Below are 26,487 nucleotides of genomic sequence, written 5' to 3'. Positions count from 1 at the left end.
TATGATCAAACGGAACTAGAGGCCCCACTGCAATCGCCCAGTTATGTTTCTTTGCAGTGGAATAGGTCGGTATCTCTTAGTCGCACAAACAAGATTCTCTGATGGCATGGAGAAATAGCTGGAAAGTGGCTATGGAGCTCCAGCTGCTTTACACATTTTCTGTAATACCAGTTATTTGTTTGAAGTTTGCAATAAAATTGATGTCATTTGTTAGTATTTTAATTAATGAACGAAACTTTTCGTGGCCACAGAACAGTAGTCGATAAACAAATGCTCACTTTCTTTGGTGGCTTGTAACGATTCACTAGAATTTCACATGGCCAACCCAAGGAATCCATGGCTCGTACACTGCAGGGTAGTGCTAGTCTCCAAAAACATTTGACAGGACTGGAAACTAGCGTGGCCCACAGGCTCCATAGGTGGAAACCAGTAGCCCACCCACACAGTGCCATAAAACAGCTAATGAGTGAGTCTCTGCTAAATATTAAGCAGGTTCAAAGGGTAGGTTCACATTGATAGATATTATGCCATCGTTCACTGTACGTAGATTAACTATTTAACGGGCACAATAGTCATTGTTGTTATTTGGGACAGTTCTTGAAGGGTTGCCTAAATGTTCTTCAACAAAACAAAAAGTGAAAGCTCTCAGTTAGGGATTTTAAAAACATTGTTTAGCCTCTCCAGCAATTGTCCCAGCCTGAAGGAACTCGGCTGATAGTTGGTGCCGACTGTCGTCCTCGCTTGCTAGCTCCCTGACCAAGCACATGAATGCAGTGACTAAGAAAGATGGTGACCAAAGTGAGAAGAGAAGGTGGTTCCCGTACAACAGCCCTTGATCATCTAAACACCAGAAAAAAGCGCCGATGACTCACAGGCCACGAATAGGGCATTAAAATACCTTTTGACATGCATTTACAGGGCATTTACAACCTTTTATCAAAAAAATCTTATGATTACACACAGTCCCTCCATGGAAGGGGTTTGTTTCTGACAAGGTCATTGAAATTTGTTATTAGTAACAACATAAACTCATCATTGGTCCCTTTCATTCAGCACACTTACGGGCTTCGTTTTAAAAACCCTGCTGTTTCTATTTCACGTATAAATGAACTGCTTATGCAATATTCTCTTATTTACCTATGTTCGAAGTAAACTGTGTTATACCGTAAAATGTGATGTGCCGAGTGCATGCAGGTGTAACATTCTTCAATGGGACATGCAGAACATGCAGCTCAGTGCTGATAAACTTATATCAGTGAAAATAAAGCTTCCCATGTTGCTTCTTTATTTTTGTAACTATTCTCTCTACCAAATACCTTGGTGGTAACTTAACTAAGCTCACCTTTTCCCTAGGCCTTTATAATTGTTTTGCCCTGCAATTATGCATTCTCAGCTGGAGCATGCCTGCTGAATTCAGGCCCCAACCACACTTTGCCATTTCTCAATTGCAGCTGTATGAAATGTTGCTCTTTAGGTTTTGCCAATGATTTCCAACAGGCCATTTAATTGGTGTCAAAACCATTTTATACCTTTAATTGCTATTTATAGCAAATTTCATAACACATTTTGTTGTAACCTCATTCAATGATTTTGTTACCTCGCCAGCCTGGTTCATAAATCTTTGCGTGAACATGCTTGTCTTGCAGCTAATCTGCAGTAACAGACACCACACATTTTGGCTTTCCAGCGTAGCTTTGGTGTCCGCAAAAAGGAATCTTTTTCTTGGCTCGTCTGCAGCACTTTGTAGAAAAAGATCACTTGCTGGTTTGGCTTTCCCGCAGGACTCTAGTGTAGTGCACGAGAGTATTGCTTGCTTATTCCTTTTTTGTTGAGGTTTTAATGTTTCGCATCTTCCAGAAGAACCCTGGCATTTTGTTTAGAAACGGAGCTTCACAGCACAAACAGTGCACAGAAAGTAGAGCTACTCACTTTTTGCATAGACACGGAAGTTTGGCAGATCACTTGTCATTGACAAGCAAGTGTTTGATTTCTGGCTTAAGGTGCAACGCTGGGATAGTTTACTAGTTGGGGGGAGGGAGAAAAACACAGCACTGATAAACGGTACTGAAGTACTAGGAAAGGTGCCGTGATTAACATGGTTTCCATGTGTTGGCAGCTTTTTGGTCCAGTGTTTTTCATGAATATTTGCCAGGGGGCCTTAACATGGCCTGCTTTTGTGTAACAAAAATGTCATCAGTGAAGCACTTATCAATGCTCACATGCTGCTCATTGATACCAGAGCAAAAGTACGTTCAGCAGTCATTTTATTGTTAAAGCCACCCATGATCCATACACCTTCCAGCTCTACTGCAACTTTCACAAACACCGACAGACATTCACATCCACGCACGTGGCCTTGGCTCCAGTTCTTGCACAAGGTATCAAGAAGTACTCTCGGGAGTGGGCAATGTCACGCTCGACACCAACCATTACCCTGAAGTTGTACTTGATAAACTATTTTTTAAGCCTGTTGGCTTAAAGGATTGTTTAAGTGCCCGTTTTGTGGAAGAAAAAAAAACAGCTAATGGGCACACAACACACAACCCGTGAATGTGTTTTCTAGCAGCTGGCTTCTGACGAGACTTGCATCATTGTGAACGAAATGTGGGACATTTTATAATGCCCCTTATCACTAAGTAAATTCACTTGAGCAATTTTCCAAAACAGTTTACACAGCGCGGAGTTAAAAAGCAATAGAATGTGAAACGTCCCCTCACAATTGGAAACTCTTCCTGTTCACTACCCCAAAGGCTTTGACCATAGCTTTCACAGTAGACGCTTAAGCACGCTTGCAGATGCAGGAGGAAGTTCTGTTAACGAGCCAATCAAAATACATACTCAAAGCAGATGCAGGAGGAAGTTCTGTTGCCTAACCAGGTTAGAGGAGGCGAAAGGTACTAGAGCGAAGGAAAGGGAAATAAAAGCCAAGCAGTAATTTTAAGCCTTGCCTATCATTTCATTAAGACTTCCTAAGTTGAAAGCACAATGGTACTAAGCAACAAATCTGAGCATAGATGAACAATAACTGAATTGTCACTTGTTAACCTTATGCACCAGACTTTTAAAGGACTATTAGCAGAAGTTCCAAACTTGGCTCACACGGCGATCTTATCGGCTGCACTTCTCCCATGCTTGCACAGTTGGGGCTTGAGCCTCCTTGCACAAGAAGCCAGCCAGTCAGCGAATGGTTTCAGTGGTATCTTGAATAGATATATCTTTGGACGGGCAGTTGGGCTCCACGGCAGTGAAACTGCGCTCCCTTCACGGATTTTGCAGCGCCACGTGCACAGATCGTTTCTGTGGAATAGTCAGGTTACATTTCTCGGCGACAGTACTACTGCCCCGGGGGAAAAATTGCAGAAGCTACATGCGAGATCGGATTGCGTTCGATGATGCCGTGCGCTACCTGACGACACTCGATTCGTGCACACGCTGACACTACGTCGCTCGCCACGGCGCGACGCGATGGAAAATACTGATCCCTACGTTTTATAATTGAGCCACCACTCCAGAATCAGAACACAAGGCTTGGCATGGAAGAAGCGAGGCACAAGTAGACAACAAATGCAGGCGCGTAAAGCCGATAGGCCGATAGCACGCGAACTGCAAAACAACGTGAAGCTTACAAAATATTAAACGACAACAGTACAGTTCTAGGAGCATGTAAAAAGCGGGGCGAAGCAGCGTGCAGAAAACAATGCGTTAGGCTTACCAAGACGTGCAACAGCAAGTTCACAAAAAATACCCAATCTAAATAATTACAAGCACACCTCCCAACAAGAAAAAAGCGCCGCGAGGCAGCCGCTACAGGGAGATAAGGACGTAACGATGCGTCAGGCCTGCCATTCGAACCACGGGCGGAGAACATCGGGACACAAAACGCGAACACCCTGCTGCCGTCGTCGTTAACACAAAAAAAGTGGCATGATCAAATGACGTAAATATGACGTTTGTTTTGTGACGTCACAGGAAGTCACGTGATTACTTTAGCTCGACGTCACTTCTGCGTGGCAGCAGCTGTTGCCAGGGGGGCGCAGCTCGTGCCACGCGCGTGGCAGGAGACTTAACCTAACAAAATAGACATTATGGTTACATTTTAACAATTATGAGTTCAAAAGTAACGTATTACATCGAAGTAAGACGCATCGCAAAAGTGTAAAACTTTTCAAACAACGATTAACGGGCTAAAAAGCTTGACTGTAAAATTCTAGCCAACAAAAGCCAAATCAAGCCAAGGCCATCCAAGATAAGTCGTAGCAGCTGTGAAGCCTGTCGCTTGTTTGCGCAGTGGCTCTTGCGTGAAGCTCGGTTTAATTCGCAACCTTGCCTACAAAACCAGCGATTTTTCTGCGCTGCTTCGTGAGATGGTGTGCGAAAAGTGCGAGAAGAAGCTCGGGAAAGTGATCACCCCCGATCCATGGAAGGCCGGGGCGCGGAACACCACCGAAGGCGGCGGCAGAATGATCAACGAAAACAAGGCGCTGACGGCTAAGAAAGCCAGGTTCACACCGTACGGCAAGTTTGCCGAGTGCCGAATTTGTCGCCAGAAGGTGCATCAGGTTGGCTCCAACTACTGCCAGGGATGCGCGTACAAGAAGGGCATCTGTGCTATGTGCGGCAAGAAGATCCTGGAGACGAAAAACTACAGACAGTCGTCGACCTGAAATGGTGGACGCGAGAGATGATGTCGTCTGTGCGCCGTCACCCGCAACACCATCCATCGGCTGCCTCCGGCAAACGTATCAGACTGCAGCGCATTCGAGTGCCGCGGATGTCGTTCCAAATTTGTTTATTCACATGTAAAACCTATGTACAAAGGCATCCACCGTTTTTTTTTTCCCTCTCTCCTTCGCCGAGCCTTCTGTTTCAGCACGAATGAAAAAAGAAAAAAAAAAAAGAATTGTCAAAAAAGACCTAGAAGTTGCAGCAATAAATAGGTATGTACAAAACAAAAGCTGTTAAAGTCGTTGGGCATAGTGCTGTGGCAATAAAATAAGCTTAGAAATTTAGCAAAATGCACGCTCAGACACTCGTAAATGTCTAAACGCATCACAATACAATTAGCACGGAGCATTTCATACAATAAAAGGGCCCGCAAAGATTCTGCGCCACCATTGCTCGAATCCACATTTGAAAGACGTTTTCTGTACACCATCTAAGCGCCAGCGCATACATCGTAGCATGACTTCAAGAGATTGCTCTCTCTGTTTACAACGTGCACAGTTTTCAAGCCCACAGCTGCGAACATTTTGGATTGCAAGCAGGTGCAACGATTACCGCATGTTTTATCGTAACAGGGAAAACCAGTCTAATGTTAGTTGAAACAAAACTAAATTTTACGTGCTCTCAAGGGTTGAATTATACTAATGTCATTCAGATTTAATATCTTGTAATTCAACAACTGACTCAAAGGAAGGCAACACTTCCACTGCTTTTAAACAAATTCTCCAAGAAAGCTTTCGTTGCTTTCCTGCAATCATCAAAGAAGAAACACTCGTAGGGGCACACTCGCACGAATAGAAATAGACTTTGTTCATGTGTACCGGCACAATTGGTGATTTGATCTATAAATCTAACCAAGGATGTATAACGTGACAGGCGTCGTCGTCGTCTTCGACACTAATATCGTTACAAATGAACGGCGAGTCTGACGAGGATGCTCGCATCCCAGCAGTTAAACACATGCACACAGAGTAAGGCCCTTGGGCCGGAACAGCCTCCCTATGAACAATGTACAGCCTTCTTAATAAGCACACGACGAACGCATCGGCGATTCACGGCTCGGGCCCCCGCGGGCCAGAAGACTGGGAACAAGATGTCCAAGTAAAACCGGGCGATTTCTGGGCGCTGTGCCTGTGGTGCAGCCAGCGCGGTTGGGTGCATCAAGCCATGTAGATGAACTCGTTGATGTTCTCCTCGTCCCTGCGCATGTACTTGTGCTCAATGAGCCACTCGATCTGCTCCTTGATCATCTTCTTGGAAGGCAGAAACATGTTCTTCAAGATCTCCACCAGCTCAGTCTGCAGCTGCGCGTTGGTTATCCGCTTGCGCATTTTCATGATCTTCACAATGGCCTCCTGCGTGCACAAAAGAGAGAGAGTAAAAGTTTATTGAAAAGGAGAACAGGTCGGCCTGAGAAATTGATCTTGGGCCTGCTACTTCCCTCTGGGGGGAGGGTACTGGGGACAGAAAGAGAAAGGAATGAATATGGGAGGTATGGGAAATGAAAATGAAAGTGACAAATGAACTACGTACAAGCAGTAAAACCAATGAACGTCTCGCATACAACGGGGCGCTGAATCAGATGACTACAGTTCACTTTTCAGCACATGACTATCATCCATGAAAAAAGAAAAAGAAACTGCTCAGACATTATTTCGCGGTCTGTTCAATTTTGTCGCAACCTAGAGGTGAGAATCCAAAGAGGAGTCGCCAAGAAATGTAAGCAGGGCTTTAACGGCTAGGCTTTGCTTCCCGTTGTCAGCCCACGTGCCCAAAATCTTTTGTTCGGACAGAGGGCGAGTGTCCAAGCGTAGTAAAGCTGTCTCGAGGTTCATTCGCTCACTAGAGTGCTTTGGACAAGCACTAAGCTAATGTTCGATAGTCTCAGGACAACCGCAAAGAAGGCAGTCTGCGCTGTCCTCTCGTCCGATTGTGTGAAGATACTTCCGAGTCAATGCTACTCCAAGACGCAGCCGCGGATATATAAACAGGAAATTATGAGATGTTAGGCAAAACTTTATTGGCTAGTGTAGCTGCCAATGCGTTTCCCATGATGCTTTGAACACTTGAACCTGAGTGTTTTGCCTATGGCAACAGACTTTGCACTGAACCCCAACCCACAGTGACTGGGGAGAATTTTTTTGCAAGTTGCTGTTTTGAGAGAAATGAAATTGAAACAGCTAGTTCAACAGGGTCAGATTACATCAGGCTTAGGTTAGTTTTGGGTTGTGCTTAGGCTAGGTTTACGTTAGGCTAAGTTTCGTTAGGCAGAGCTAGAACAGCTTTTAAGGTGCATAATGCTGCGGAACAACCTGCCCCAGAGGTGGCAGCCATGAAGATGATGACGGGTTTTCATGGTGGTAAGAATAAAGCGTAATGTGCGTTAGGTACATTAATCGCGACCCATTGCCATCTTTCCTTTGTCAACTCTGACGGTCCTGGTAATACAGGTATACCTCGATGCATGCGCGCACACAAAAGTTTAACTTTGTGTATTGGAAGCTAACGAATAGTAAATGTAGGTATGCACCAGCTGCTTCAGCAACAGTCAAAGCATGCAAGTTAAGAAGTTTTAAGCAGTACAGATACGGGGCTTATGTGAACAACTCTGAATTTGAAAACTTGCTTACAAAGGACACGCTGGATTTGACAACTCCATGAAAATGGTAGTAATGTTGCGATAAAGTTTTTGTGCTGTTGATACAATTCATTTAATGACTTGCCTTACCATATCGCCTAATTGAGTACATGCAAACAATTCCAGCAAACTCACATTTTGGCTGACCTAGCAAAAAGTAGTGGTTTTTAGCTGCTTATAAGTAGAAATTAATGTTTATGATGAAAACCGCACACGATCAGGGGTGAGATAGCTGTAACAGATTTGGGAGAAGTTTTCGGGACATCAAAATCTTGATTTTTTTTAGCTGATAATGACGGTTAATACATCAAGTTAGGAGCCTAAAATAACAAATTTGTAGCAACTCAGGGGTAAAAGTAAACTGTTTAGTCAGTTTAGAGTACAAACACTGAAACAGCCTTACTGCCTTCTTACAAGCTTCCTAAAATTTACTGAGGCTGTATGCATAGACAACAGGGAGAGCGGTTAACAATATCAAATTAAACAACGCTGAGACTACAAGGTGTTTTTATTACCATTTGAACACTGATATCATTTTTGTAATCCCACACTGCAATTTACGAACCAGTGTAGAGCCACGGCAAAAGTTGTGTGTCAACTCATCTGGTGATGACCGTTGCACACCACCGGCTCTCCCATTACAATCCCAGAGGTGCATGTTTACCACAATTGTAATTTGAGTAGCGTTGCTATGTTTAGCTGCCTCACGTTTGCCATTAAATTTTACTTCAGGTAGATCAATTATGATTACTCTCGTGCAATAGTAAGCAGTTCTACTATGGGGCGCTGCACTGTGGCAATGCAGCCTGTACTTTTGGCATGTTGATCGTCCCATTCTTGTGGCTTGCGAGCTTGCAGTCAAACAGCAATAACTCAGCATATTATGACGCCACAGTGAAACAAAAATTTCGCTTCACGAACCCCGATTATAGACGCACACACCGTGCTTCACACTCAAGGACGAACGACGGTGAAGTCGTCGTTTTTGATGAACTCCGTCTTTTGAGCTGCACAACTTCCCATAACCTGGTACCCTTTTGCGAGCACTATCGCTGCAATAATGTCACTGTTCAGTACCGCAAAGGATAAAATGGCTAAACGGGAACTGAGCCGCTCAGGTAACCTAAACCAGGGAAAAAATCGCCAAAGCACACTGAACTACGCAGAAGCTGCTCCGCCCAGCAATCGGGAAGACCGTTTCAGCGAACCTGGCAACAGAGCCAATCAGGCTCTAAAGAAGCTATTGTTTCCTTCAGTCCACTGTCTTTCTTTCTCTGCCATTTGTGTGTTTGTAGGACAAAAAAAGTTGACCAGAATGCAGAAGATGAGGACTCAGCCAATTCAACTATACAGTCATGTCTCGTTAGTATGGATCCTGTTAATATGGACACCTCGCAGTATGGACGAAATTTTCGGCGACCGGTCTCTCGCCATGCAATTCTGCACCGTTAGTAAAGAAACCCGCAGTTCGGACTATGGACGGCTGTTTTGAGGGCGAAATGGATAAACACAGGCATTTTTGTCTCGTTATTATGAACACAGGCCGGGAAAGTAAAAATAGAGAAAATGACTGGTGACCCCCCAGAGGCCCCAGCGTGCACCAGAAATTCACCCTTGTCCGAAGCATGAATTTATTTCCGAACGCTCTTCCTTCCAGTACCATCAAATTAGATCGAGAACATTCGTAAACAGCGAAGAACACTGTAGGGCAGTGACGACAGGGTGACACCCTTTTCCTATCAAACAAGATTGCCCGGCGCAACATACGCCGGAAAGAGCAAGTCCCGAGACTCAGAACAAGAAAAGGGGATGATAATAGTTCATGCCAATATTCGATGCGCATGAAAGGCAAGGCTGTATGCTTCTCTGGTCGGTTCGGCAGAGGCAATGGCTGGTGTTGAGCGTCAACGGACCGAGCTTCCTGCTCGGCTGAAAAAGGAAATATGCCACATCAAAAGGGAGACGGCTTCAGCATCTGTTCCTTTATGTTTGTGTTTTTGGCCTTGATTCGTTAGTATGGACAACTCGCATTATGGACGATTTTTCTGGGGAACGGACGCGTCCATATTAACGAGACATGACTATATAACAAGGTAGCGACGACCTGTCATGTCGTTCCGAAAATACAGAGCACCAAAATTGTCATTTTTTCGTCAACTTGCGGAAACAGTTAATCGTTTCAGCTGACATGAGTATTTCCCCGTGGCACTTTGCAATGGTTTTCGTCGGGGAAACTTTGGACACGTACAGAATATAAAATGCGCAACCTGAAATTGTGACTGAAAAAAAAAATCTTCAGGAATTTTTTGGCTATCTGAACCCCATGTTTTTTATTGATTGATCAATCAAAAACAGCATCACCTTGGGGCTGCTTGGAGAATTATGCTGCCCATTGACACTGACGTGGGCATCAAAATCCTTGCTTAAATAGCTGTTTTGGAGCACTTTGGCGCAATTTTCGCAACATTTATGCTTTTTAAGCAGCGTGGGGCAGGAAAACGAATTTTCATCAAAACTGCGCAATATGCGCTGCTGTCTCACCCCTGCATGATGGACCAGTGTATCAAAAATACCCCAAAGTAATGCGAGGCAGCTACCTAATGGTTTAAACACTGTTCAGTGAACATCCAGGTACAACTGCAGCTTCATCAATAACAAGGCATATCCAAGCATTGTAAATATAGCTACACATTTTTCAGACATATTTGGCACATAAGCAAGAAATGAGCAGCAGATTAATTAATTGAGACAATACAGCAGTAAAGCACAACTGAAAAAGACTCACTTGAGTCCTCAATATTCTGAGCTGGACTATGCTTTCGTTATCCTCTTCTTTGCTTTTCTCTGTGGACAGCTGGAGTCTTCCAATCAGGTTGACTTTGCCCCTTTTTTGGACTTTCCCATTTTTTCTGTTGGCACAAAGAGAAAACAAGTAAGATGTGAGTAATCTGAACCAAACAGTCTGCACTTTCACAAAAAACAGCGACACTGGGCACAACAAGAAAGATAAGGTGCTTACATGACTCCAAACTCCTGGTTTACCCAGAACTGGGTGCCGTCCTCGAAGTCCTTTGGTGACTTAGCTTCGAACCCACATAGTAGGACCTGCCTCTTCAGTTTGGGAAACGCAACCAGGGACTGGAAGCGCAATAAAATAGAAGAAAAAGAATGGATTTGTACTCGCAAAGCAGTGTATCGCAAGAGTGTTGCATGCAAACATAACCTCCCTCATTTCTACATAGTATGTACCACAGATTACTTTCATCCAAATCTGCAATTCAGATCGTCTCGTCACCAAATAAATGACATGACAGGGGGGAATCCACACAACTTGACAAACATCACTGTAGACCTCATTAATTCTAGACTTAATATGTAGACGTAAAGGATTGCCAGCTTACAGTACTCATCTGTCCAACGGCTACAATTTACTGACAAGCTGGCACTACTTATGGCATGCACATCTCGCAGCAAGGACAATGACAGTAGTTCGTCATAAGTTCTGAAAGCTCTGCACAAGCTGTTCGAGGTGTAGTCGAATAACCACCCAACATGGTTTCGAACAAACGCCGAGGCATCTGTGCGACACTGATACTGCACTGTTTCAGGTGGCGAGTGTGCTGGCTCGAACAGTGCAATACCAGTGCCGCACCCACCAGGCAGCAAGCGAGCTCCACGCACCCATAGCGTCCGCCTAAGCTCGGCGTCGGGCAGTTCCGTGGCTAGCCGAAGGTTTTCGAAGGAGATGTGGTCGTGGGGCCGCTGGTTCCAGGCAAACATGACCGCCATTTGGAAGGTGGTCACGTCCAGGTCAAACTTGCCCACCTGGTTGCAGAAGGTGATCTGTAGGTGGAAGACGCGAATTATACACAACTGCTTCTTGGAATTGTCTCAAGCAGATAAAGTGTTCAACACGCAAAATGGAAAAAGACTGCAGGAGACCCTCCCAATGGCAGCAAAGAACCTAGAGCTGGACTGCACTCAGGACTATAGAATGTGATGAACACTCGATGTACTCAATACGATGCATGCTCCAACACAGTCCATTTTATTGAAACCTGATTCATAGGTAAACACACACACACACACATACACACTTACAGTGGTGCAAATCGTGACAGAAGAACAAGTGAAAATGATTGCGGCAATATAAATTCGCAAACGCTGCGTGAACCAGTCATTTCAAGGTGCAACCCATGTCAGAAACCCCGCAACTCGCAAAGTGTCTGTGAAAACCACACATGACAGCGTGAACCAAACCTGTGTCTTGCCTGGCCACAGGTGCACATAAAAAAAAAAAGACTTCAGAGTCTATTATTTCTACAAGAGGGATCAGAGTGAAAGCATGTAGTTGAATGGTAAGTGCAACCTCTAGTTTCAATACACACCAGTTTCTTTTACGTAAAAAAAAAAACTAAACTTCACATTTTAACACCAATTTTGCGTAACCACTTTTTTTACTGTGTTTAGTGTAACACACTACGGTGAAGTTATAACTACCGCAAAAACGGCCGTGTGAAGAGATTTCGGCGCACGTTAAGATCCCCAGGTGGTCAAAATTAACCCGGAACCTTCCACTACGGTGCGCCTCATAGCCCTTGTGTAACTTTAGTGTGTTGAAACCCCCAAATTTAATTTTTTTTAACTGTGTTCACTATTCACAAAACAAGAGCGGTACATTTTTACGCACAGTGATACAGAAAGAGAGAGGGGGAAATAAGAGACTGGTGCAGTACCGTTCCGTTGGACATGTGGTGGTACCACTGCAGCTTGCGTCCGCTGTGTTTCCGCCGGTAGAACTCCTCCACTTCGGGGATGAAGTCCTCCAGCTCCAACGGGAGGGACACCTGGACACGCTCACTCCCTCGGGCCCAGGCGCCAGCATTCAGGATCTTGATGTTGATCGAGTCTGCAGAAGTAGGAGGAGGAGAGAAAGACAACAGGTGCAGCAAAGTTGTTTAAAGGGGCCATGGAGACAAAATACAAGTTTGTTTTTATATCCAAAAGATTTGGTGTTTTATAGAGCCCCTAGTGCTTGCTTGGCAGCAAATGATGCTGTATTCACTGAAAAATTAATCAATTTAGGTTAAAACGTTGATTCTCTGGCGAAATCGTGTGTTTTCATGACGTCACCAACGGAGTCATAAGTACGCGTATTTAAACGAACTTCCACTGTGTCATTCGGCTCAGCAGCCTTGCTTGCTGTCAGTCCTTCCAGATGGCACTACCAAACTCAGCCACGGACCGCTGTACGCTGTTGCTTTGTTTTTGACCGTATTCACACATGGCTTATTTTTGTTTGGTATAAAGTAACTGTTTCGTGAAGCATGGGGTTTGTTCAACAAACAGGGCTACCTCTGGCAATGTTGCTTACGCCAATCGGTCAGTGTTGTGTAAAAAACTCCAAAGCGGCGGACTGCTGTGCAGCTAAAACGAGCATAGTGCGCCAAGTATCAACAGAAGTGCACATCGGTATTTCTATGTTTACGTGTAATTTCGTAACTTTCATTGTTTACCCCACCATTCTTACTGGTGTAAAATGAATATGCTTTAGGTTTAGGCAAAAATAGCTCTTTCGGCAATTTGCCGAATTTGCGTTTAATTTTGCTGGCCTCAGCCAATCACACAGCTGGGCAGATATGACATCAGATTCTGTTGAAGAAAATGAGCTAGTGGGTTGCATAGGCGTTCCCTACTATGCGTTCCCTTAATTACCGTATTTACTCGCATAATGATCGCACCCCTGAAGTTTGTCGTCAAAATACGATTTTTTTTTATTTCCCGCGCAATGATCCCACCCTGAACTTTGCCGCAGCCATATACCGTGTGTGTGCCAACTCCAGCTGACGATGATCATGCTTACCTATGTTTCCTCCTCTTACAAAGCGGACATGACTATGTCATTGCTGCATACTTGCCGATATTAGCGATATCGGCACGCATGAGTTCATTATTGGTGTGGAAGAAACTTGCACTAAATGCACATAATGTACTCGCAAGACAAAGAAGAAAACGCGCTCAGCTTGCTGAGTCGGCAGCCGCGTCCCGCACTGTGGAAGCGGCAGCCACTTATTGGTTGACCTGTTCTCACCTCGCAGCAAACTCGTTCCAGCGTGTTCCGTAATTCATGAAAACACTACATTTTGAGTCACTTTGCAACGCGGCTGGCGGTGGTCCGTTGATTACGTTGTTATATTCACGAGACCTACCGTAAAAATTCTGACCTCCAACTTGCTTGCGTTTTCTGTGCTGAAACTTTTTTCGCGAAAAATTTACCTTGCGTAAATCGCAGCCCTAAATTAAAATCATATTTTTGGAAAAAAAGTGGGATTATTACACGAGTAAGTACGGTATACAGTGTAGACCGCTTATAACGTATGCCGTGGGAGCCACAAAAATCCGCACTATAAGCGGTACCGCACTATAACCAAAACACGCGCGAATTCAACCACATCACCACCTAGCTCTCAAGTCAACGTATATTTATATTTAAGCGAGGACTGAGGCAGACAGGGGAGATTGTGGTGATCTACACAGACAGTAGAGAGGCCATAAAAATCCTTGGCCGCACCCCCAGGACTGGCACGCTTGCTCACAGGATCAAAATGGCAAGCACAGTGCTGTACCAGCAATGTGGAGTGGAGGTGAGGGTGGACTGTGTACCAGGTCACGCCGGTGGCATTGGCGATGGAGCCGCACAGGCGTTGGCGAGCGAGCTAATGGACGACCGCTCCGCCCTGGTGACCCAGACTATGCCCGCACCAGACGACCCCGACCCAAGAGCCAAAATTCTGGCAGCCAAGAGGGAGCGAAGGCGCGTTCTTTGGCAGCACATCCCCACCAACCACCACCCACTGCCCCGAGGACTGCCACGGGGGGCTCAGGTCCTCATCCACAAGACACGTGCGGGGGCCGCACTAACAGCAGACGTGCTCGCCAAATGGCGGGCCCACCACCTATGCAGGCCCGGGGCTACCGACGACGACAGCGACGACGGCGACCACGAACAGGGCCCCATAGTGAGCTGCTCCACATGCACCATGGAAGTGTGCCCAACAGTGACCCACATGCTGTGGGAGTGCCCTGGCTACCAGGACCTCCGTGCCCAGTACCTGCCACCGCACATCAGCACTCTGCATCAATGGACCACCCCCAACAACAACAGCCGCGACACCCTGCTCTCCCTCTGGGCATTCGCTCACGAGGCAGGCATCGATTGCCGCATGTGATTGCAAATGTATACCATGTACACGCACGTGTGCACGCACTTCTTTCTCTTCTTTCTTTGTTTCTGTCTTTTCTCTGACGCCCTTCTTCCCCCCCTATTAGGCCAAAGAGCCATTCCACAATAAAGACTTTTCATTCATTCATTCATTCATTTATCATCACTGAAACGCACAGCACTTAAAAACGAAGGCACGGTCTATATTCCGTATTATTTTTAACATCAGCCACTGCTGCAGGGCAAAAGCGCAGTCTCACAAACGGCGAGCGCGGCTTTAACTTCCGTTGTGTTTGTGTTTTGAAAGACCATGGCTGCGTTTTTAGCGTCTATGAACAGATGCCGCAAGACGTGATAAGAACACCAGCGGGATTTTTTTTTTTTTACCCCACCTTGTGTTCACGATGCCGAAGGCGGCTGCTTATCAGCGCAACGTACTGGTGGTGGAAATCTTCAGCTTAGCGCGGCTCGAATGTTCGGAAAGGGAAAGAGCGGTGGCTTATCTGCAACAACGTTCTAAAGCGTGAACCGCGTGGTAGATTTGGTATCGCGAAAACGTGCAGTGCACGCCAGCGCGGATACAACTGGCGTGGTGTGGGCGGCGCGGTAAGAGGCGGCAACATGGCGTCGGCACTGGCCGTGAAGCGGTGCAGGCAGTTCCAGCGACCGCTTCTAACCGCTCGCTGAAATGCCGCACGGTGCGCAAGCGAAGATGCTCATGCAAGAAAAGAGCTAATAATGTGGGCGAAAAGTGGAATATAAACTGCCATCCACGCTGCTTGTGAAAGCGCCCATCAAAAAATACCGCAGTAGTAAGCCTAAACATCTCTGGCGCGGCTAGCCGGCTCGGAGCACTTCGAATCTCCCACCATTAGGTACGCGTCTCCCCATTGGTGCAAGTCGTCAGGCTCCTCCCACTACCACGCGAAGAAGCCACCGCGAGCACGGAATCGTCGACACGAGCCCGAAAAAAACCAAAAAACTCACGCGCTACGCCGATGTGCACGATTCGTGCGCGAAAACGGGCCATGCGGTTCATGATTAATAAAATAAACTTGCCGCGCGCGGATGGGGAGTCTGTCGCTATCTTCCGAGGTGCATCAAGCAAGGACAGTTGTGGTTATCAGGTACGCACGAACTAAAGGGTGCCTTTTTTTTTTTTTTCTTTGGGTGTCTACGTTAGAGGAGGGCAAGGGGTGCACGCTGCGTCAGATGGTTGATTTCATCCTTTCTTTTTTCTTTTGCTACCCTAAAACGATGCCTCAGCTGCGCCGGTCGATCAGCAGACCCGCCGAAAAACCGCACTATAAACGGTATTGTGCTTTGGCCGACCGCATCTTAAGCGGTATGCTTATGCATTGAGTTCTATGGGAGGCAAACCGGTGGTCGCAAAAACCCGCGTTATATCCGGTCCCGCACTATAAGTGGCTACGTTATAAATGGTCTACACTGTATAGCTTATTTGAGTGAATTCTGCGTTAAAAGTGGTGTCAGTATGATTCTAACGTGGCAATCTTTCGAATGAACCAAACTTGTGTTTTGTCTGCATGGCTGCCCCTTCAAGGGTTTGGTTCATGCACAGTACAGTGTACACAAGGAACCACAGCATGCCGGCTTCACCGACAGGCAGTAAAAATAATTATTCAGGCCAAACCACGCTAATTTTTTTTACAGCGTTCATGTCGATACAAAGTGATGAATATAAAATGTTCCCCCACTTCTCACAACCATCATGGGTGATTATGCGTACCAATGTGTTCAAAAAAGCTGCCACCTGTGCAACCTCTGAATCTTGCACTTGACAAGATCGAAGGAAAGCCCACAACCCCATTGGGTGCGGAATAATTTTTCGCATAATACCTAACACTCCAAACCAAGACAAAGGCTTGAAGTATTCTAAAAAATTAAATCACAACAGTGGCCACAGAAAAAATATCCACCGTACCTGCTCATGTTAGGGTCACACTTTTGATGTAGATAGTAGCTCTTACACAGTCGAGGGAAGTGCAAGCGGTATAGCCAGGACTGTCATATCAAGGTTCGAGGAAACCTTTTTCTTTTTTTATGTTCGTGTATACAGTGAAACCCTTAGTGATACGATTATGGCTGGCACGAATTTCAGGATGATACGAATCGGTTGTTCCAGTTGTCTGATCTTTCTTCACCTCACTCACTCTCGCTCAGGTTGCATCGCATCCCTTATAGTTCTCCAGAACCCCAGCCAGAGTTAGCGATCTTTGAATTGCGAGTACGTCAGCCCGAATGGATATGTCCGCAAGGGTAGGTCGGCATGTCAAGAAAGCGAAAAGCTCTTTCATTTAAAGAGAAGTTGGAAATTTTCAGAAAAGTCGATGAGTCGCGCCATCGACCTTCGTTCGAGACACCACAACCCGAAATTTCCAGCAGCGACGACGATGACCACAGTCTCAGTGAAGATCAACCATCAACAGGCGAAACAATGCATGCTCTGGACATTCTGAGGCATGCAGTGGCATCCGAGTGCGTTCAGGAGAGCACATCGGCACAGTTCTTTAGCTTTCAAAATTCATCGACCTTGCAAAGAAAAAGAATGACTGTAGTAGGATTGCTTTTCCACAGCCTTTAGCTGTGGTTTCCTGCTAATTTATTTATGAGTTCTGGGCAAGGCACTGCCTCTGTTGTAGTACTGTACCCATTCTTCGAAGTCTTCAATGTCTATGTCATTTGCCTCAAATGAAACAATTTGAGTTGCATACATATCTGCCCTTCTCGACTACAATTTCAATAGTGATTGGAAGGCAAACATCACACGCTCTGTTGCGGTAGGCTTCTTTAAGTTCAATTTTCCTACTATAGGGCACCATTAATCCCCTGCAATCAATCCATCACCACCCATAACTGAAATGTGCTGGAAGCGTCATTTGGCCGTTTTTTTCCCCTCTTATGAATTGCAAACTGTGCCCTAGACAGACAGATAGAAACTTTATTAAGCATGGGATGATGGGGATCAAGATTTTCACTCTCACTGCACCACTGGGGTCGAGAGTATTATGTTATACAATCTTGCAATAGCACTAAAAAAACAGAAAAAAAAAAAAACCCTGAATAGCATGCAACACTTACTTCTTAATTAGAATGCCTGTCTCTGAAACCTGCACTCAGCATTTGTTAATGCGCATTTATTTCTCAAAAAAAGAATGAGGGCACTCCAGACAAGCACACAAATGTTTGCGTTGATGGCATTTGAAAGGTTCAAATGTCTGCTGAAAAGATCATCCCACTTGATAGCAATTTCAGTTGAAGGGAATTAACAATGTACGGAGCAGTACAGCATTTGCATCCGAGTTGAATGACATTTTAGTCAAAAGGCACTTGAAGCACCAGTGGAGCACAAGCATCATCTTACGTGTACAGCATTCAAACAGCCGAAATTGTTCTGCACTCACATTAACAGACATCAATAAAGAAGCAAAAAAATTTTTTTTAAGAAGGAGTACGAACCAGCCAATAGCTCGTTGCTGTTTCTGTGGGCATCCTTGAACTGCTGGTTCAAGTCTTCACTGACTTTGATGTCTTGGAACATTCGTGCTAGTTTGTTGACGTAGTCCGCTGGCATACCAACATCCTGGGAAAAAAAGAAAAAGGCCACAAAAAGTCACCACCAAGAAGGGGCAGAAAGCGTGTTCAGTAAGGTGTACAATTTCAGCCCAATAAGTCATCACTTGATACACACTGGTTGTATACCTCCCTTTTCAATGCTACAGGTCTAGAATATATTCCACGCCAGATTTCCTTCTAGTGGATTGGACCAGCACCAACAATTTTTTTATGTTAGTTATATTGATCCACCTCCTCAAGAATTTCATTACCTAGTCTGAAGGGGGCACTTTCTGCATGTCTGTTTAACATCACTTTCGAATAACTTGCCTTTATCTTTCATCCTCCAACTAAACTTTCCAGGTGCAGTTCTTGAAATGTCAGATCTTCTTCTGACACTTTGAACAAGACAATGTCACCTGCAAATCTCAAGTAGCTCGAGTATTTTCCATTCATTCATATCCTTGTTTTCTCCTGTTCAGGCGTCCTAAACACCACCACCCCAGGCATGCTGCAAATAATTTTGGTGAAATCGCATCCCCTCGTCTGATACCCTTCCTAACATGGTATCTCCCACTCTTCTCGTAAAGTGATATGGTTTTCCAACATTCCTTGTGTAGGCCCTCCAAAGGACAATGAGTACTGTAAAATACCGAGCAAATGACCTCACAAAACTTAAACGTAACTGACATTATACACAAAAGAACTGGGACTGGGAACAAGGAATGCCACCACCAAGTCTCTCCTCTCCTCTAGATTATCTACACACATGCACTTTTCTCCAAAACAGGGGATGAAGGTTCTTGAGGCAGGTTATGGTAAGCACTTTTTCAAAGCAATTTTGACATGATTTCATACAGTCCAAGGATAATTTCTTAACAGCACGAATCCAGAAACAGCTAGACAGTCTAGAAAGGGTTCAAAATAACCCTCTCCATGTGGCTCGTGTCTGCATCCTCCTCACTAAAATAAGCGCAAAGGGGGTTGAAAATGAATCCGGAGCCACCCCCTATGGCACGCCTCATAAACTGCGCAGTTTCGGTGTGTTAAACACCGTAATCAATCAAACTAAGCGCAAATGGTGTTTCAGAAAGGAGTTCAAGATAACAATAAAAAACAGATGACATTTTACAATAAGCTTTGATTGCTACTGCAATCACTGTTCATGTAGGCAGAAGATCTTTCCCTCCTCTTGCTGCTAAAGCGCTTTCTTTCTATCCTGTACGTTCTGATGGATTGGAACAAACTAAAATGCAATAGAGGATAAGAAAATCCTATTATAGCAAACACTTTAGATGAAATAGATACCTCAGGTATGAATCAGATCGGAATGTATACAAAAATATAAAAAGAAGGGGTTAAATTGTTGGGCAAACTGAACAAAGATGTTCTTTTTTTTTATTATTCTAGGAAGTAGCAGAGGAACATTTACACAAGTTATGCAACTGGCTGCATGAACAGCAGTACTACACCATGTTTCACAAAATGAGCAACAAAGAATGAAAATAACCACCGCGGGGCTAGAAACTGACCCTGAGCCACTCGACCATGTTCTCCTCCTTTTCGCTGTCGGCTGACGAGTCTAAAATGAGTCGCCTCGTCAGGTGGGCCTTGTGGTAGCGCATGAAGACATCCTTGTTTTGGACGTACCGTAACACGAGTAACTGAAAAAGAAAAAGACAAACGAAATGAATGCTCGTGCACTAAACTCTGAACGTACAACCCGATAAAGCAACAAGAGAGTGTGCACTCCAAACAGTGGTTCGGAGGCCCTAAGTTATGGCATCCCATCAGAATGCTATTTGAACCTTTCCAAGGTCATTAAGACAGTTCAACTGAACACTATAATACAATGAATCTGCAAGGGCTGGCAGCAATCAGCAACAAGCTGTGAAATTGAGATGAGCAGCTAAGAAAATACCAAATTATGTGGGACCTCTGAAAGTCCTTCCGCAAAAGCCCTCTACATTGAACACAGGCTATGTGTACACAGTTGAACCTCAACCTAACTAAGCTATCGGGACCCACAAATTACCGTATTTTCGCGTGTATAACCAGCACCAGAAATGCGAAAATTTCAGTGGCAAAGTACAGGCGCAGATAATACGCAGGATTCTCCTTTAGTGCAGCTTTATGGCAATGCGCGATGTGCCGTGAAACTCCTATGCAGTAACACTGACCTAGCCTTCCATGGCAGCAATTGCAGAAGTGACAGATCTAGCGAAAGCAGTGACACTGAGTGAATTGTGACTTTCACCTTGCAGTCTACCTGCAATCTATTCTACTTGCTAAATACATGCTTTTTCTGTCTACACAGTATGTGATGTGCTGCTCGAGCAGTAGCTTTGGTGCAGCCTTCCCTGTATCAAGTGTGCAGGCAATACGCGAGAATTGGTTTTCCTTTCCCGGTGGCTGAAAGTGGGGGTGTGGATTATATGCAGCGGCGGGTTATACGCGAGAAAATACGGTGCTGCATCAGAAAATATGTACAGATACTCCTTCTCTTGCCAGCTCATTAAAAGGGGGGCACATGGGTCTTAGAGCTAAAATTTTTATTATTTGAGCTATTGCCATGAAAATTTGTAGGTTTATGTATTATGCTATGCTGATTTCAAATCTGACACCAGTTTTTGCACAAAGTGCAATGTTTTAATTTTAGGCTACTTTTATTGTTTACAGCTTTTGTCAAGTTTTTAGAAAAAATAGTTTTCTTGGTGGCTAAAAATATCATGCTGGTGAATTGAGGAAGAACTCGTGAGTGCAATAAAAGCAGCTGCATGTTCCTCTCTCTGCTAGTTCAAAAGTTATGAATGTGAAAAGTTAGTGTTCAAAAACTACCATTTTTTTAGTCTAATTACTTTTGATAATAAAAAATATCTTGATGCATAGGGCATTATCTAATGGTCTAGTTGCACTCACCAGCTATTCAGTCACTAAAAAATACAAGAATGACCAAAATCTGATCAGTATTAGTGGAGATAAGGTTGTCAAACGACTGCTCCAAGGCAAAAAAAGTCGAACTGAGAAAATCGCAAAAAACGAAATGCAATGTTGTGAATACTTTATTTACATACATACACATCAAGGAATGCAGCCAAAAGCATCAAAATGCTCCTGGGGAGTAATTTTTGTTGTTGATCAACAAACTCCAAAAGTTTGTTGATAGCCGACAAGTCAACTATCGTGTAAGTCGGCGCCGATGCCGACGGCTCGGTGTTATCACTGCTACGGAGAGTCCGCAGCTTGCGCTCTGTGCCCGATACAGACGATAAGCCGGCTGTTATCGCCTCGGCTCGCTCATGAAGTCGTTGACGATCGTCAGGAGTCATAAACGTCGTGTCAAGCCGCGTTCGCTGCTGCCGGCCGCTTTCACCAGAATCACTCGAACAGCCGGCGGTCGCGCCGAGGGCCGCCGCTCCGCCGCTCCGCCGACGGTCGCGTTGAGAGCCGCCGCTTCATCTGCCGCGGGTTGATGGTTGGTGTCGACGCCTGTTGAAGGTTCCCGAAGGCGTTCAGCTTGCTTGCAGCGTACCTTTTTGCGTTTTTTGCCGAATTTGTGAGCGCTGCGGAACTTTCGGTACGGTTTTGCCATGCTTCCCGTCCGACGGCTTTTCCAAAATAGGCCTCCTGCGCTGCCCAGGGGGCGCTGCGCAAGCGGCTTCCGGGCAGTACTTCCGGGTAGTACAAAGCTGCGTGGGTCCCATAGGATCCCGTGTTGACAGAAGCAAAATAAGCTCGACGCTCCCGATTATTTTGCGACGTGGTCACCAGCTCATCCCCGACGCGTCCGATATATTTCAGCGATCAAGTTGGCATTAGAGGAAAAAGCTTTGCAGCGCTAAACACGTTTACAGCGCCGACGAAAGTGCCAGGACCGTGACGGCGTCTGCTACTCGCAGGTTCACCGATCGATGGTCGTACGAAGTGAAATTTTAAGTAAAATTTCTAGTTTAAACTACTCCTCTAGGTGACAAAGACTTCTCAAAAACAGCCGATCAAAAAAGAACAGTGACGCAATCGGCGATGATCGAGCCAGCGAGTCCGGCGGACCGCAGGCTCGCCTGCTGGGGTGCGCCGCTCTTTTGCGTACCTGCACACTATGCGTGCACTTTCATTAAACAGTGCTCGTTTGCGTCGCCGTTACGAATACATGGTGCAGCGTTAGATTGCCGTTTTGTTGCGTGTCTCAGTGACAAAATGCCGCGACCGTCAGAAGCGTGAAATCTGTTTTGCGATTCCGAAATTAGTGGCCGTAAAACAAAGTGGTCGGGCGAACTAAGAGGCCGCTCGATTTCGTTGTTTGTGCTCACTTTACTTTATTATGCTCTTGCAGCATACATTCCCAGTTCGCACTTAATAGCCTAGAATGAGGGTCAGCAACGGCCGAGTTCCATGCAGCCGATACGGCGGAGGGCTGGACGGCAAATCGGGAGGGGGGGGGGAGGGGGGGGGAGGAGGAGGCGGAGGGGGGCTTTGAATGCAAAGAGAAAAAATTCTGCGAATTTCTAATAATATTTGACAATAATCTGGCGATATGTGAAGATAGGGGTGGGGGGGCAATTCAGCTGGAGGACGCCAATTCTCTGTTCTTGTCTCGCTGTCTAACTCCATTTGAAGTCAAAACTGTCGTGTCGGCGTTCCGATTCGACGACCCCTGCACTAGAAAACCAACACAGTCAGTGATGATCGTATGTAAATATTCGGGGCCCCGTGCCGTGTAAGCGGCTGTTATGCTGTGTTATGTGATGTTATAGAAGTACACATCTCTGCAGGCAGCGGGCGTGTGATTTGGTGCGTGTTTTGCGTCCTTTAATAGCGCTTAATTTGTTTATTTAATTGGCGCTATTGCCCCACCTACTCGCTATTATACATGTACCCTGCCGTTCGTAAATCGTGCGACGTAAAACGTTACGCAAGAATCATTTAGTTTGCGAAAATACGAAACACAATTTCCACTCGTTTCAAAGGCGGTGCCAGGCCAGCAGTGTCAGCTGAGTCAGCTGCGGCGCTGCGCAATTCTTGCGTTCGCTTGCATGCTCCCGATGAAGCAACCTTTTGCAGTTACCTCAGGATGTAAGATGAGCAGCGTTCCGTGTTTATGCTACTCGTGAACTTTCCTTTGCCGACCGCACGCAAGAAGAAAAAAACTGTAAATGTCGTCAAACAGTTAAACCACCCGACCTGGCGATACTGACCACCGCGACAGCTCGCTCAAAAGAAAGCCGACAAATCGGCTTCTTTTAGCGGATATTATTTTGTTTAGCCTCTGCAGCTACTTTAAGGGCTATTTCATACAGTATGCCGTCATTTAAACACGCCACAAAGCGCCACAACCAACTTTCACTTTGGCTTGTAATTGAAAACACATGGAGGGCGGCGAGGGTCGTCTGCTTTTGTACTACCCAGAGGCATCGGCCGCTAGGGGCGCTGCATGTCGCCAAAACTCCAGCGCAGGAGGCCTATGGCCGCATTCAATTTGAAAAAGATGGCCGCGCCTGATGACTAGGGCCAATGAGGAGCGCCCGTTTCACCACGTGACGAACAGGGACCAATAGTAAAGGCGCATTTGACGTTTTGTTTTGTTCATTTTCCCGGCTAACAAAGCGGAGTCTAGCGCGCCGCCCGAGTAGAAAAAAAAAAAAAGAAGAAAGAAGGCGCTTTCGAACGCTACCAACATGGCGGCTCTACGCCGCGTCGTTCAAGGACGGCGCGCCGCTCAAAATCGGCGTTTTCGACGCCGCTTGGCGTCATTTTACAGCTAGAAACGTACCGTTATTCGTCATTTTCTAAATAACTACGTGGATTTGGGCATCAAAACTTTACGAAGAGGTAGAAAATGACTTCGCGAACGCGAATATCGCTAAATTGAAAAATGGGTTTTTTTGCGATTTTTCGGCTCCAAAGACCCGTGAGCCCCCTTATTAAAGTCGCTAACTCAGGCCATGAATTCTGGCTGGTGCACATTAGATGTGCTTTTGTGTTACATTTACACAGCTGTCCGAGCTCCCTTTTAATACCAATGCCATGCTCTCTGCGCTCTATTCTAGCATCCTGTTGTTTTAAGGGTTTATTTTGCATCTTGACCCTTGCGGTACAACGATGTGCTGCATGCCAAGTTAAACACATGCGAATTCTGCAGTGAACATTCCATTATTTTCCACCCTGTACTCCCTGTAGTGCATCACTGCTAAGATATCACTCTGTTTGCAGTCACCAAATACAGTGTAATCTCGATGATACGATTCTGGGTGATACGAATTTCGGGATGATACGAATTTCTGAAAAGTCCCGGCGAAATTGCATTGTTAGCAATGGGAAAAATTTCGGCTGCTCCGAACGGACCTGCGCGGCCCGGCGGATGATACGAACGAGCCGGCAAGGGGCCCGACTGCCGAACGAGCAAGTGACGGCTCTCTCTCCCCTCTTTGGCACTCTTTCTCTAGAAACGGCCGGGCTGTTGTTTTCTGCTTGCTGACACCGCCACGAAGCCCCGCACGCTTCTTGCGGTGTGGCCGGCTGCGGCCGAAAAGTGGCGAGGCCGCTCGAGCGACCGCTCCTAACCGCTCTTTAAAATGCCGCTCAAGGCAGACGCTAAGTTGCTTGTGTGGTAAAGGAGCTGATTATGCATGCGAAAACGGTACTATAAAACATCATCCACGGCGCTAGTGAAAGCGCCCATGAAATATCTGCTGGGGTGCTAAGCCTAACCATCTCCGGCGGAGCTAAGCCGGCTGTCTCGAGCGCTTCGCAAGTCGTCAGGCTCCTCCATCCTGCCGCGCGTGTCGTGCGTCATTTTCTGGTTGAGGTAGGAGCTACCGTGGGCGCGAAATCGTCGATACAGGCGTGAAAATACAGTGTGCGCAAAGCCGAGGTTTGCGAATTGCGTGCAAAAACGCACCATGCGGTTCACGCTTGACTTGCGGCATGTAGTGAGCTTGGGCACCGCGAGTGAGGTGACGAGCGTGAAGCGTTACGCGCTCCAGAAAAGACTGCTTTGCGACATGGGGGTAAAAAAATGCAGAAGAAAATCACAAATTTCTTCAGGCGAAAGTAAGAAAAGAAATACACGAAAACTTTTTTCAGCGCTACATTTTTTGGTCTATTTTTGGTTCATACGAATTTCGGATGATACGAATATTTTTCGCGGTCCCGCGAGATTCGTATCATCGAGATTTTACTATACATAGATGGGGTTCAGAAGGCCAGTACTGACCACTTCTTTCAACTTGGCCTCGATCTGGTCGGATGTGAGCTTTTTGCTCAGGGGGGTCTTGCGGAGCAGCATGTCGCAATAGTTTGCCAACAGCTCAGGACACCGGGACTCGGGTTGTGTCTTGTTTGCCACCCTTGGTCGCAGGAGAAAACGGAACACGCAATGCACAGTCAGCAATTCTGTTCGTCTCAATGCAGGGCTGGGCAACCTATTCCCTACAGAACATTTGGGCACCAATGTAGAGCTACAACATGAACGGGGCAGAAACAGAAACAGAAGGGCGCATTTTTTTTGCGCGACTTCGTGTGGCTGTAGAAACGGCACACAGCTTACTCAAGCAAGTCTTTGTAGCCAGTGACAAATGATTGATTGATTATGAGGTTTGACGCGCCGACACCACACAGGCGATGAGGTGCGTTGCAGTGGAGGGCTCCGGGTTAATTTTGACCACCTGGGGATCCTTAACGCGCACTGAAATCTCGAACACGGGGGCATTTTTGCTTTTTGCCTCCATCAGAAAAGCGGCCGCCGCGGTCGGGAATTGAGCCCACGTCCTTGTGCTCAGCAGCACGATGCCTTAACCACTGATGAGCCACCGCAGTTCTACATTATAGTTCTACTCACAAAACAGCTTAGGGGAAAGAGACATTTGTAACAAGTCTCCAGCATCAAGACAGTGCTTATGCAGACTCCCTATGTCTGAAAACGCGCTTTTTTTTTTAAATTGCGAAAGTATGCCCACTGGCATAATTTAGAGAGACCAAATGATACAGGTTCGCACCAGTTTCTTGGAGGAAGTCCAGAAGCGAGCAAAAAAGTTGAACCTCAACCCTACGATTCATCCAATATTGCCTCAACACAATACGTTGACCTTTAATGAGCACTGCGTACCTTGTTCTAGACTTTTTTAATCACAAGTTGTGTCATGCAAATGCACCTGTAAGAAGGTGCAATACCTTCCGTCCTTCCGTAAGAAGGTATTGCACATCACAAAGCATAGCCATGTCCTCTCTGTTCTTAAAAGCAGCAACACAAAATAGCTGGTTGTAGCCTTGTTACACAGTCCGTGAAAGGGCTCTATTCTAGTTAAATAGCCACCTTCCACTGCACCTTGTA

General features: G+C 45.8%; 2 protein-coding genes across 3 annotated transcripts in view; one reads left to right on the top strand and one right to left on the bottom strand.

The window, feature by feature from the left end:
• Window positions 1-4,238: 4,238 nt before the first annotated feature.
• Window positions 4,239-4,821, top strand: LOC144152141 (cysteine-rich PDZ-binding protein). Its single transcript, XM_077683354.1, has one exon. The coding sequence runs from the start codon at window positions 4,365-4,367 to the stop codon at window positions 4,662-4,664; it is 300 nt and encodes a 99-aa protein (XP_077539480.1). The 5' UTR covers window positions 4,239-4,364; the 3' UTR covers window positions 4,665-4,821.
• Cul5 (cullin 5) overlaps window positions 4,773-26,487 on the bottom strand; it is a 31,215-nt gene continuing 9,500 nt past the window's right edge. For both annotated transcript variants that reach the window (XM_077683348.1, XM_077683349.1), the window contains exons 9-16: window positions 25,372-25,504; window positions 19,691-19,822; window positions 18,063-18,186; window positions 12,097-12,269; window positions 11,042-11,203; window positions 10,380-10,498; window positions 10,146-10,269; window positions 4,773-6,077 (exon numbers count right to left, since the gene is read on the bottom strand). In XM_077683348.1, coding sequence (XP_077539474.1) covers window positions 5,883-6,077; window positions 10,146-10,269; window positions 10,380-10,498; window positions 11,042-11,203; window positions 12,097-12,269; window positions 18,063-18,186; window positions 19,691-19,822; window positions 25,372-25,504 — 1,162 coding nt within the window. In that variant the 3' untranslated portion in view covers window positions 4,773-5,882. The remainder of the gene's footprint in view (window positions 6,078-10,145; window positions 10,270-10,379; window positions 10,499-11,041; window positions 11,204-12,096; window positions 12,270-18,062; window positions 18,187-19,690; window positions 19,823-25,371; window positions 25,505-26,487) is intronic.

Source organism: Haemaphysalis longicornis, unplaced genomic scaffold (genome assembly GCF_048455015.1).
Source record: "Haemaphysalis longicornis isolate Haplotype H1 unplaced genomic scaffold, Haemaphysalis longicornis Haplotype H1 scaffold_9, whole genome shotgun sequence".
Taxonomy (NCBI): Eukaryota; Metazoa; Arthropoda; class Arachnida; order Ixodida; family Ixodidae; genus Haemaphysalis; species Haemaphysalis longicornis.
Note: the sequence above shows the minus strand (reverse complement) of the source record. Positions and strands in the feature narration are given on the sequence as shown.